General features: G+C 40.1%; 1 protein-coding gene across 3 annotated transcripts in view; it reads right to left on the reverse strand.

The window, feature by feature from the left end:
* The window catches only part of IMMP2L (inner mitochondrial membrane peptidase subunit 2), an 816,543-nt gene that overhangs the window by 167,111 nt on the left and 635,858 nt on the right, over nt 1–13,574 (reverse strand). For all 3 annotated transcript variants that reach the window (XM_069976139.1, XM_069976146.1, XM_069976149.1), the window contains exon 5: nt 11,350–11,452. In XM_069976139.1, coding sequence (XP_069832240.1) covers nt 11,350–11,452 — 103 coding nt within the window. The remainder of the gene's footprint in view (nt 1–11,349; nt 11,453–13,574) is intronic.

Below are 13,574 nucleotides of genomic sequence, written 5' to 3' on the forward strand. Positions count from 1 at the left end.
TACTAACTGTGATGAATCTGATTCCAGTGAAGCTGGATTCACAATTAAGTTTGCAAAAATTTGCTTAGTTAACAAAGCAGTATTGTGCAATCTTCATTTTAACCCTTAGACGACCCAGGGCGTATAGTTACGCCATGGAAGTCTGTCACCAGACGACCTAGGGCGTAACTGTACGCCCTGGGTGTTTCTCCGGCTATGAAGCGTGCTCCGGAGCGGAGCACGCTTCATAGCAGGTGGGGGCCGGCTGCAATCAGCAGCCGGGACCTCACCGGTAATGACACGCTGCAGTGATCGCGCTGCCGCTTGTCATTAACTCCTTAAACGCCGCGATCGCGTCGCGACCGCGGCGTGTAAGTGACAGGGGGAGTCCCCTGTCACTTACCGATCGGGACCCCCGCAGTGTGACTGCGGAGGTCCCAATCGGTAAAACGGACCGCCGGAGGTCTCTCACCTGTCTCCCTGCGGTCCGATCGGCGATCTGCTGCACTAAGCCTGCCTATGGCATAGCAATGATCAGTGTAAAAATCTAAGTACTGGATGTAAAAGTCCCCCAAAGGGACTTCAAATGTGTAAAAAAAAAAGTTAAAAACATTAACACACTACCCCAAAACCCCTCCCCCAATAAAAGTTGAAATCACCCCCCTTTCCCATTATATAAATAAAACATATAAAAATAAATAAACAAATAAACATATAATATACCGTAGCGTGCGTAATTGTCCAATCTATTAAAATATAACAAGCGGCATTGCGAACGGTAAACGGAGTACACGAAAAGAGGGAAAAAAGTGCGCGGATTACCGATTTTATGTTACATTATATATTAAAAAAAATTAATAAAAAGTGATCAAAATGTCCGATCTTCACAAATATGGTATTAATAAAAACTAGAGATCATGGCGGAGAAAATGACACCCCATACAGCCCCGTAGGTGAAAAAATAAAACTGTTATAAGCGTCACAATAGGCCCATTTTATTTATAATTAATTGCCAAAAAAAAGGATTTCATTTAAAAAAAATATATAACATTAGAGAATCTGCGTAAACCTGCATATGGTTGTGTTCGGGCTGACCTATAGAATAATGGTATCATGTCGCTTTTACCATATAGTGCATTACGTAGACACAGGAACCCCCCAAACGTTACCATATTGCATTCTTTTTTACGATTTCACCAATTTATATCTTCATAAATAATATATTTGGAATTCCATCATACATGTTATGGTAAAATGAATGACGCCATTACAAAATACAACTATTCCTGTAACAAACAAGCACTTACATGGCTTGTAGATAGAAAACTTAAAGTGCTAGAGCTCTTAGAAGGGGAGGAGGGAAAAACAAAAACACTAAGATCAAAATTTGCGCGGTCCGCTAGGTCATTTTGGGCCTGGTCCTCAAAGGGTTAAATGTGTTCAAGATAGCAGCCGCACATGTAAAAAAAAGTTGTATGCTCACCTGTCCACGCTACCCTGGAGTCTTCCTCTGTGTCTCTAGCCGGCCATCACTGGCCTTGGTGTCTGGAGAAATTGGATGCTGTCCGAGTCCTCAAAAACATGGATACAGCCATAGGCTGTATCCATATTTTTCTTGCAGCCCTAGGGGAGCATACAATTTCTCCAGTAGATGGGAAATGAACGATGAGTGTTTGTGTTCATCTACGCAGCCAAACCTGGACATTTTTTGGATGATCTCTTATCACTAATTGTAAATACTTAAATGGTTTATAGGGACATCTGTTGCTGAAAACTCATTTATAGCTAATTATAAGCTTTTTTATACTATAGGATTTAGCAGTACAAGGAGTCATGTGACACCCAGGCATCTATGTCCGACAGCAAGTCTTGACTACAAACGAAGCAGCATAGTGAGACTTTATGCTAAATATGTATGTTAATGAACCTGTTATGGTTCTTAGGAAGAAAAAGGGCTTTGCTTAGCATCTACTATGCAAACTTAAAGCTTACAGTAAGTACTGCCATATATAATTCTTCATTTAGAGGAAAATATATTAGGATATAATAATAATAATGAGAAGAAAATGGTGTCTACAGAATTATACTTATTTATTTCTTTTCACTCACTACTTAAAAGAGAGGTCCCACTAAATAAAAAATAAGCAGACAGGGGAGTACGGGAACTTAATAAACAAAGTATACTTACCAGTCCTCATGCCTCCGTAGTGCTGCTCCAGGGTCTTGCTGATGGTCGCTGGCTGTCATTTTCAGCTGGAATCCGGGTTGGTCACATATCAAGCTTCTCCAGCTGCAACATCTGAGCCCCGCTGATCAATTGCCCACCTAGCCAGTCAGTGACTGGGAAGGCTGTCAATGGGACCCTAAAGCGGTGCTATGGGACACAAGCATAGGTAAGTATTCTTTATTATGTTCCCGCACCCCGTCTTCCTGCCTTTTTTTGTTTTATGGCACTTCTCCTTTAATGCTCATCACTTTAGCTTTAGCACATTTTCAACATATATTTTTTATTGTCAAAAGTCAGTAAACTGAAAGTACATTTTGTCAAGTAGACACATTTTCCTTAGAATTTAATACCTGCCTCCTCTGTCTTGATGTTGGTATTGAGATTGTTTGATTGTTGCTGGCAGCTTGTGATTCAGCAAAGTAATGTGCAGGTGTGTTGGAAGGAACGGTAAATGCACTCAGCGATCGCCAGCTTTTATCACCAGTGTCCAAAATGTTTGGTCAACCTGCAGAAAATCTGCACTCTGCTTCCCTGCATCCATTTTTATGACAAAGCATTCTCATTTAAAGATGAAAGGATGAACAACTCCTGAACAATCTTGGTATATTAGTTCTTAACAAACAATAGACTCCTTTATGAGAAACCCATATGTTTTCTTTGTCTAGTCACAAAAATGAGTGCATAAACTAATGTTATTTTGGGCATTTGGGATACAGAGGAACAGCATCATTTGACTTGGTAAAGAGGAAGTACAACCATCTGGATTCAATTACTTCAGAACTGTTTTGTTTTGCCATTGCCAAACACAGTATGATTGTCAGCTGTGTAGTTGGCTTTGTGTCATATGTATAACGCTTCATAAATGACAGCCCAATTAAAACATTTTACATAACAAAGAGGGCCATGTTTTTGTGGAATCCATTCAAAATAAGTGCAGATTTATTGATCTTTGAACCCTTGCTTTAGTAAACATCATAATTTTGGTCATATAAATGCAAGTTGGAATGTATCCTTCGATGAAATAAAACTTTTTTTTATGTTTTAAATAAACTTTGCATCATGAACTTTTGTGCAATGTAAAACTAGCTAATAACATTTAACACAACAAAGAAAAGTCACTTAGCTCCTCCTATCTATCTATCTATCTATCTATCTATCTATCTATCTATCTATCTATCTATCTATCGTAACATCACCCAACAATTTTCAACATAAATGAGGCAAGGATCTCTCCAAAGAATTATGTTATATACTTTAGAGTTACCATAAGTATCAGGAAAAAATACCTCTTTAATAAATGCATATGGGTATTGTGATTTATATTATGTGTAGCATTAATGATGCAGAAATAATTATGCATTTCAAGCAAAGCTAATCTTATCCGTTTTTCTATTTCTGCCACCTAACATGCAAAAAAACGTGGTCATCCACATTTTCGTGTACATTTCAAATAATTTTTTGGGTTGTTTTTTGGAAAACGGATTCTGAGGTATGGCATTGTTCTGTGTTTGCATTGATTTTTTTCCTTTTAAAGCACACTTTAAAAGGACAGCAAAACGCAGTATAAACCTAGCCTAAGACTTGTCAGTAATCTGAATGTTTATTATTTTAGCAAAATGGATAGTTAGGTAATATCTCTTCTCAATCGCCTGTGATAGACCATCGCAAGGACAGCTGGAAAAGTATTTGTAAATACAATGTCCCTAAGTCACTGCTGTCAAGGAAAAATAATCCACACATTTCTCTCTCACAGAGATAATAGTTGTGTATTTGAAAAAAAAATGTTGTATTTTCCTCTTGTTAAAAAATAAATCTGTCCATTTATGATATTACCTGATCTATGAAATGCAATAAATGAGAACATTGCAAAATGTGCTGTATATTGGCAATGTCAGACACAGTAATAGGCTTCAAGACATTTTTTTCACACATTTAGAATTACCATATTTAGTTTTAAAGGACAGCAAAGTAATGCTCACATGAAAAAAGAACATCTTCTAATAGAACATATATGATATATATCACAAAGTAGTAATACAGTCTGCACATGCCCCCAATGAACCACAGTGACAGTCCTAGTGATCTTGAAAACAGAACTTTGTCTTTCACTGAGCCACAGCATTTATAAAAAGGAAAATGTATTCTTTGTCAAACCTTCATCTCATAACCACAGTTTAAAAAATTTCTCATTTTTTCCCCAGAATGGGCCATGATGCACAAGAAAACAACTCCTTGTAACATGCAGCAAATTACAGCTAACTGAAAACAAAAAGAAAAGGGGGGGGGGGGGGGCAGGTCCATGCAAACAGTGCAAACCAAAGAACATAACGGGGGAGGGAGGGGAGGGATATGGGGTGTAGTTTAGGGTCAAAAAAAGGGAGAAGTTAAGAAGCAGTAGTAGGACTAAACGTTTTACGCATCAGTTCTGTCCAAGGGAACCAGAGGGAGGAGTATTTTTAGTGTGAAAGGTTGTGCCAGCTACAGACCTCCTGCATTTGTCTGATGTCTTCAACCTTTTCAATCCACCTGGCCACAGGAGGGGGATCCACAGTTCTCCAATATAGAGGGATAATCATTTTAGCGGCAGCTAATAGGTGTGTGAAAGGGTTGTCTCTTTTAGGTGTAAAGTGGCGGGAAGGGGCAATATCTGGTTTAGGTCCGGGTAGTTGAGAGATCATCGAGATCACTTGATCCCATATGAGCGGATGATTGCACAGTGCCACCATATGTGGGAGATAGATCCTCTTTCTCTGCTACAACACCAACATAAGCCGTCAGGGGTGATACCGTGATCAAATAAAAAAGCTGGGGTTCTAAACCAGCGGGAGAATAATTTAAAATAGGATTCCTGGATGTGGACGCAAAGCGAAAAACCATGGGAGTGAGTCATGGTAAATTTGGTTTGATCAGCGGTGAAGGAGGTCTGTAGCTCCTGCTCCCATGCCAAAAGGCATGCCGGTTTAGAATCTTCTGAAAGAGTAATAAGGCCAGCATATATTTTAAAAATAGACACAAGCAGCCACAAGCAGCGTGCAACCTGCAGTGTGAACAGAGTCATAGATGTAGTGCCAATTTTTTCTTTTTTCTGTTATATTTTAGAAATAGGCCTCAGAGGATTTTTAGGGAATAAAACTAGCCTTTCCAACCAATTAATATCTCGTATTTGGTTCATGGATGAGGCATGTCAATGGCATAGGTTCTGGACGTGTTGGGATTGGAATTGTTTAGAAGGCAAAAGTCCAGCTATATCCAGAAGCTTATGCTTACAAAATAAATTTCTAAGACAGTGACGCGATAAATGGTTGCATAAGGGCGGAGGAGGCGCGGGTGACTTTGACATAAGAGCAGGCAATAGGTGAACAGAGGTAAGTGGGGAGGGGGTGAAGAAGGAGTCATCCTGACTACAAGTTTCCTTCAGGATAAAGTTACCAAAAGAAGGGGACCGTTGGGAATAGAGGAAGAAATTAATAAAAGCGTATTCCATAACAATAATTCTCGGGGGGAAGTCAATAAGGATAATTCCATATCTATATGGGGGGCTCTAGAGGGAGACAGTATATTCCTAATGAGGGAAAGCCATCTGGCAAGGTAAGAGGCTTCACAGTGTGTCCTGAGGTCTGGTAAGGAGAAACCACTGTGAGGCCTAGTTTAACATAAGCAGTGAACCAGTTTAACATAAGCTATACAAAGCTTGTCTTTGTGCCAAAGAAAGCGTGAAAAAGTCCTTCTTAAAATAATTTTAAGGAATATGAATAGGGATGCATTGGATGAGGTAAAGAGATTGTGATAATGTATAGGCTTTTAGGTAGTTTCTCCTCCCTACTCAATACATAAAGGGAAGACAACCATTATCTGTACTTTCTATCGGTACCTTGCTAATGTATATATGACTTTTTGATCACTTTTTATTACAATTTTTCCGGATTTGATGTATCAAAAAATAAGCAATTTTGCACTTTGGAATTTGCGCTTACACAGTTTACCGTGCGAGATGAGGAATACAATAGTTTAATAGTTTGGGCAATTATGCACGCAGCATATAAAATATATTTATTTTTTACATTTATTTTTATTTATAAAATGGGAAAGGGGAGTGATTTAAACTTTTATTATGGAAGGGGATTTTTTATTAACTTTTTTTTAACATTTTTTTTTTTATTTGCACTTTAACTAGATGTCCCCATCAAGTTAAAGTTTCTCACAGTGAAATCTGTTGCAATCCGTGGCAATTCTGATTACCATTTAGGTCTATGACACTCCATTCTCGCAGCAGATTTTTATTCCACTGTGAGAAAGGAGCCTTTAGTACTGTAAAATGTAATATATTGTTATGTTAAAAATGATAAAGAAGCCATGCTTCCCTGCCTGCATTCTTCCATTCTCTCCTGCTTGCATCTGTGGCTGAGATGGGACAGCTCCGGCTGATTGGCTGTTTGTAAATTTTCATCCCAAAGTGTCGAGTCGAAAGTGTTGTAAAATTGAAAGAACAGTGCTGCTATTATGTTGAGAACAATAAAGTTGCCCTTTCAACCTGCTGCGCTCCCCTTTAATCCTCCTGCTTGCATCTCCAGGAGGTTTACCAAGGAGCAAGTGAGAAAAGTCAACAAGACAAGTCAAGTTCAATGAAATAGAACAGATCCACAGATAAAGAATCCATATTGATGGCAGTTATACCTTTAACCCTTTGATAACCAGGTCAAATTTTGGTTTTGCACTTTAATTTTTTCCTCCTTGTCTTTAGACCATAACACTTGCATTTTTTCACCTAGAGACCCACATTAGCCCTTATTTCTTGCAACACCAATTGTACTTTGCAATGACATGCAACTTATATAACTTTTATTTTATTTGACTGCTCCCCTGGTGCCCTCCTGCCTGTGTCTTTAGATTCCTGATCAGTGACATCCCGATCAGTCAATCAACCGGAGCTGTTCCGTCTCAGCTAGTGAGAGGGTGGACGCAAAGGTGCAAGTAGGAGAGCACCGGGTGAGTGTAAGCATGGCTTATTTATTATTTTTAACATAATATATTAAATTTTACAACACTAAACTTGCAGCGTGAAATCCATTGCGGTACGTTACATGTAAATGTACCTTTAGACATAAGGTACATAAACTCCACCTAAAGCATTGTGGCAGTTTTTCATTCAGTTTTTGAGCAAAAGGTATTCATTTCTGCCTTTGATTTAAAAAAACAAAAAAAAACAAACAAACACAAATTGACACAATAAGCGTTTTTCGAATGTTTTAGACACCGGATATAGGGGTATATTTGATCCAACATCCCACAACACACTGGGATCATATTACTCACTTGTTGGCTTTCTATAGTGCTGAAGATCAAAACTGAGTGAAAAGAACTGTTGAGGAGAATGTGTTTATCTAAGGGTGCATATGACTTACTAAACCTATTTCATTGTACCCCATAGGCATTTAATATAATAAAGCATCTTCTAGAACCAGGCATGTAATTGTATAGTCAGTGGAATAACCCTTTATTCAGCAACTTTCGCTCTCCTCTACATGTGATAATAAAAGGTTTGTGCTCTATCACTGACATGAAATTGTTTCCCAAAGTATTTTAAATCGGTAGACCAGATAGTGTTACATGTCAACCTAGAATCATTTTTAATACAATGTTTAAAACTCTTATACTCAAACATACTAAACGGTTTCTTTTACAACATATTGAGAGCGCTAAAATGATTCAGCAATGCAGTTCTAAATTGAAAAGTGTAACATATCAAAAGCTATTACAATGTCACGAGCAGAAGAAATCATACACCAACATGAACACACTGTATACTTTCAGCAATTTTCTATTTTAAAGTAATAAATCCCATCCGATGGCTGTCGGTTTAGAAAAAGCACACACAGTTCTAGAAGATGACTAAGTAATCACCCTTAACAGCTAAAGAATAAAAATAAACTGAGCATTATACCTGGAGGTCTTGCTAGCAAGAAAAGAAACAAGCATTATGATATTTCAAGGGAATTAAAATGAGCTACTATGAAAAGAGAAACCTTAAGCTAAAACACCATACAAAGCATCAACAAAACAGTGGATTTAAAACTGGAACATCGCTCCTAGAAATAGCACATTGATAGCATTGCCTCTGAAGAGATGAAAGTCGGAAACTAATTTTGTATCTGTTTAACTTATAGATGCATAGTGTTGATAGACAGATGCCACTTGTGCATAACAAATATATAAAACTGCAAATTGCATTAATGTTGTAAAATATAAAAATTATTTTACCCCAAAAGATTGAGTTTACACATACCAGGTTCCTCAGGAAACGCTGTGATTCCTAGTACTGTCAGTTTGAATAGGTTTACATACTTGCAGAGTTTTCATTTGATTTAGCGGGACTCCGCTACGGCCGCTGAATGGCCGAGCTGCCTTGAGACGTCACATCTCATGCGGCAGCTCACACCAGGAAGCGGCCGCAGGAGTGGCGCGATCTGGGACCCAGCGCTGGAAGCAGGGAGGTAAATGACCCCTGGGGACGGAGTACCCCTTTAACCCTTGGAGGACTGGACCAATTTGAATTTTTGCACTTTTTTTCCTCCTTGTGCTTAAAAGGCCATAGCACTTGCATTTTTTCACCTAGAAACCCACATGAGCCCTTATTTTTTGCGCCTCTAATTGTTTTTTATTTGGGGGGTATTTACGCCATTCGCCCTGGGGTAAAACTGACTTGTTACATTTGTTCCTCAAGTCATTACAATTACAACAATATGTAACATGTATAACTTTTATTTTGTGTGATGGCTTGTAAAAAATTCAAACCATTGTTAACAAATACTGTATATGTTCCCTAAAATCGCTCTATTCCTATGCTTATAGCGCTTTTATCCTTTGGTCTATGGGGCTGTGTGAGGTGTCATTTTTTTGCGCCATGATGTGTTATTTATGCCGTTTACAAAGCGAGATCAGGAATATGATAAATTAATATTCCGGGCCATTGCGCAAGCGGCGTTTCCAAACATGTTTGTTTATTTATTTTTATTTATAACATCGGAAAAGGGGGGTGATTCAAACTTTTATTAGTGGAGGAGGCTTTTTATTAATAATAACACTTCTTTTTTTTTTTTTTACACTTATACTAGAAGCCCCTCTGGGGGACTCAGTATAAGTACACTGATCTCTCATTGACATCTATGCAGTATAGTTATACTGCATAGATCAATGAGATAAGCACTCGATTGCTTTCGGCTGCTGCAGCTGAAATCAATCGAGTGCCGAGCCGTGATTAGCGCCATTACGGCGCAGACCCCGGCCTATGCAGGATGCAAGGATTGCCCCTCCGTGACTATGTCACGGTGGGGGGGTGGGCGATCCACCCCACTAGACAACAGGGATGAGGCTGCAGTAAGTTTTGAGATGCAGCTGTCAACTTTGATAGCTGCATCTGAAAACTTGATTAGCGGGCACGGCAATCGGACCCTGCCCGCTAATAGAAGAAAAGGGTCCCACAGCATCCGATGCAAAATAAAGTGTGTTTATTCACACATCAGGGTACCCTGATGTGTGAATAAACACACTTTATTTTGCATCGGATGCTGTGGGACCCTTTTCTTCTACAGTTTAGTGCTCACACCAAGGATTGTGAGCCGTCCTGCGTGCATCCTACTCTTCTATTTGCGATCAACTTTTGGAGTAACTCCGAGGTGCTGTTGGAACCTTCTGTTATTTTGGCCTGCCCGCTAATAGTCATGGTCCTGGGCTACATGCCGCACCCAGGACCGCGGCAGTTCAAAGCGGAACCCCCCGCACCCAGGACCGCGGCGGTTCAAAGCGGGGCCCCCCCGCTCTTAACCCCCCCGTAGGCGATCCTGGACGTACGGGTACTTCCAGGGTTGTCTAGAGGTTAAGGGGGACGAAGCTTTACATACGTAGGAGATGTGAACCCATGCTAAAGAGAATATGCAAAACTCTATAACGGCAATAACTAACTTCTACCTATTACTTGTTTACCTCAGTAAGGACTTCAGTGCTTTGCCCAAGATCCACTAAGACCAAGAGGGGCTGATAGTAGGCAAAGATTTTATTTATCTATTTATTTTTTATTTGAATGTGCTATTATATCCACAAAGGGAAATCATTAGTGTAAACCAAATCATACTCAGTTCATTTATTTGCACATGACTGTTTTACATTCTTAGTTAATATTTTTTTTTCTAGTTTGTTAATCTCATGTTTTTGCTGGTGATTTACACTATAAGGCCATGTTCACATGGCGTAAGACACCGACCGTTCTGTACTGCATTACCGGTCAGATGATCTTCATTTCTGATGAATTGGGATGCGGGCGCATCTGTGTGCGCCCACATCCCAATTCGCCACTGCACACAATGCGCACATTGCGTGAACTGACAGGTTTTGTGCGATCAATATTCAGTGAATAGCGGCCACAGAAAACTGACATGTCAGTTTTTTGTTTGGCCGGATGGAATTCAAATGCAACATATGTTTTGTATAAACCACAGTTTGCAACAATGTAATTGCAACAATGGCCATGATTTACGTATAACATACGTTGTGTGAACATAGCCTAAAACTGCAGTGTAATTTGGTAAGCTTAGGTTGAATCATTCTTAGTTTTGCTCAATTTATCCTTATAATTAACTGCAATATCTAGTTTTAGGCTATGTTCACACCACGTAAAAATATGGCCTTACTTTTTGCGGAGCGCAACATAACCTTATCTGATATGGGATCCCGGCCGGAGCGTATATACATCGTATACGCTCCGGCCGGGATCCCATACAGGGCCGCAAATAACCGACATGTCAGTTTTCTGCTTCAGGAATTCAGTGAATTCCGGCCGCAGAAAGATCTGTCAGTTCACACAGTGAAGCGAGCGGCTATGGCCGCTATGGGAAGCTGTGATGCGGGCACGCGCTGATGCGCCCTCATCAGAGCTCTGCGGCCGGACGGATCATAAGTATTGTCTGCGATGATCCGGGCACAGACCGGATGTTCCGTGACCCGGCCGGGATAACGGAACGGCCGGTCTGATACGTTGTGTGAACATAGCCTTACCATAAAAAGGAAATCACATTTGCAATGTTTCAGTAAAGTAGCAATACATACAGCTTACATACTTAACAATTATTTTGGATAAAGAGCACACTTACAGGTCCAAAGGCATTACTGTCAAAGCTATGTCCACGATGGTCACCTTCTACCCAAATATATCCACTGGGAATCTTTACATATTGATTCTTGTGCCCCATTGTTCTGTTCAGAAATAAAAACAAAAAATTGTAATTAAAATAATGAATTATCTATGTTACAGTGTTTCATAATGTTATGAGATTATCAGACTTCGGTCAAAGGACTGTATATTAATTTACAATTGTAACAACTAATCTTGAACTCAGAATCAGGCATGTAGTTCTTATTCTGTTTTTTTTATTATTTTTTTTAATTTGTTGAAGTTTTATCTTCATGGGAACATTTCTGCATACTGTATCGCAGCAGATTTCACGCTGTGATTCTGATTAGCATTAAAGTCTATGACACTCCATCCTTGCAGCAGATTTTAATTCAACTTCAAAAATGGAGTCCATAGGGTTAAAAAAGTAAATGTATAGTATTGCTGTTATGTTAAAAATAATAAAAAGGCCATGCTTACCTGTCTGCACTCTCTTGGTGCCCTCCAGCTAGTTCCCCAAATCAGTGACTGCCAGAGAATTGAATGGGTGAGCCAGAGACGCAAGCAGAAAGGCACTGGGGGAGTGTGAACAGGTAAGCACCTTTATTTTAAACATACCAGTAGCACTTTTACAACTAATCAGAATCGCAGCGAATTTCACAGCAAAACTAGCAGCCTGAAATCAGCTCTAGTATGGTATGTGTGAACATTCCCTTACTATAGAATAGAATAAAAAAAGACTGAGATACAAAAAAAAAACCTTGGTGTCCCAATATGACTGTGGAATGTTTTTTCCTTGCTTTCACCTTCCTTCACATCTTCAAGTTCCACTGAAACAGCAACTCTATACCCACAGTCAGACCCCCCCCCCCCCCCCCCCAAACCACTTGTACCTTTGGATAGCTGCTTTTTATCCAAAATCTGTCCTGGGGTCAATTCGACAGGTGATGCAGTTATTGTCCTAAAAAACAACTTTCAGGGTAAATTCACACGGACAGATTCACAGCGGATCCCACTCTGCGAATTTGCAGCAAAATCCACTGTGGATCCTATGCTGATCACTTTAAATAAGGATACATACTCCCAGCGCGATTTACATCCTGCTGGGAGTATGTACGTGACAGCAACATTAACCCCAGCCCCCCCCCCATCGGCCGGAGCATAATTTACCTCCTCCCCTCTCCTCTTGCTTCGGGGATTCCCGGCTTGACGTCCCACTCAGCCAATCAGTGCACTGCCCCGCCGCAGCCACTGATTGGCTGAAGAGGACGTGAAGACGCTGGGAGCCCTTGAAGCAAGCCGGAGCGTGGATCAGGTAAAATATGCTCTAGATGGCGGGGGGTTAATATCGCTGTCACCTACATACTCCCAGCGGGATGTAAATCCTGCTGCGATTATGTATCCTCATTAAAATTCAATGCCGTAGGATCAGCAGCGGATTTCGCTACGAATTTGCAGCGTAAAATCCGCTGCGGATCCGTCCGTGTGACTTTACCCTCAAACTTGCAGCCCTGTGTCAAATTGGCGTGGCCTAGAGTACCCATGCCCTGGGCTTGCAACGCCTCTCCGTCCCTCCTTCCCAGCCTCCTCATTATTAGGAATGCCCAAAAAAACTATTTTTCCTATTCATCCCCTGTGTGAACACTGCACATGAGCTTGATCGTTAAGGCACTTATGTACTATTCAGACAGGTGATGAATAGGAAAAATACTGCCCAGGGCATTCCTAGTGATGAGGAGGGTGAGGAGGAGGGATGAAGAGGCGTTGCAATCCCAGGGCGGACACACACTCTAGGCCACCCCAATTTGACACAAGGCTGCAAGTTAAAAAGTTGTTTTTTAGGACAATAACTGCATCACCTGCCCAATGGACCCCAGGACAGATCCTGGATTAAAAGCAGCTATCTGAAGGTACAAGGGGTTTGGGGGGTGAGATTATGAGTACAGAGTTGCTTTAAAAATATTTTTTAAAAAAAATATTAGTGAAAGAAGCGATATGGAGAGGATGAGAGTTTTAACTTTTCCCAAATTAAAATACCTCTTTATGGCTGTTTCACAATAGCTTATTTTTACTTTGGGCTTTTGGGCACTGTACAAAAAAATAAAAATATAAAAATATATGCAAATGCGTTCATTTATTTTGCAGGTAAAAAATACCCTCATGTATTTATATGTGTTCTGTACAGTTTTTGATATGTTTTGCATC

Source organism: Dendropsophus ebraccatus, chromosome 1, assembly GCF_027789765.1.
Source record: "Dendropsophus ebraccatus isolate aDenEbr1 chromosome 1, aDenEbr1.pat, whole genome shotgun sequence".
NCBI lineage: Eukaryota > Metazoa > Chordata > Amphibia > Anura > Hylidae > Dendropsophus > Dendropsophus ebraccatus.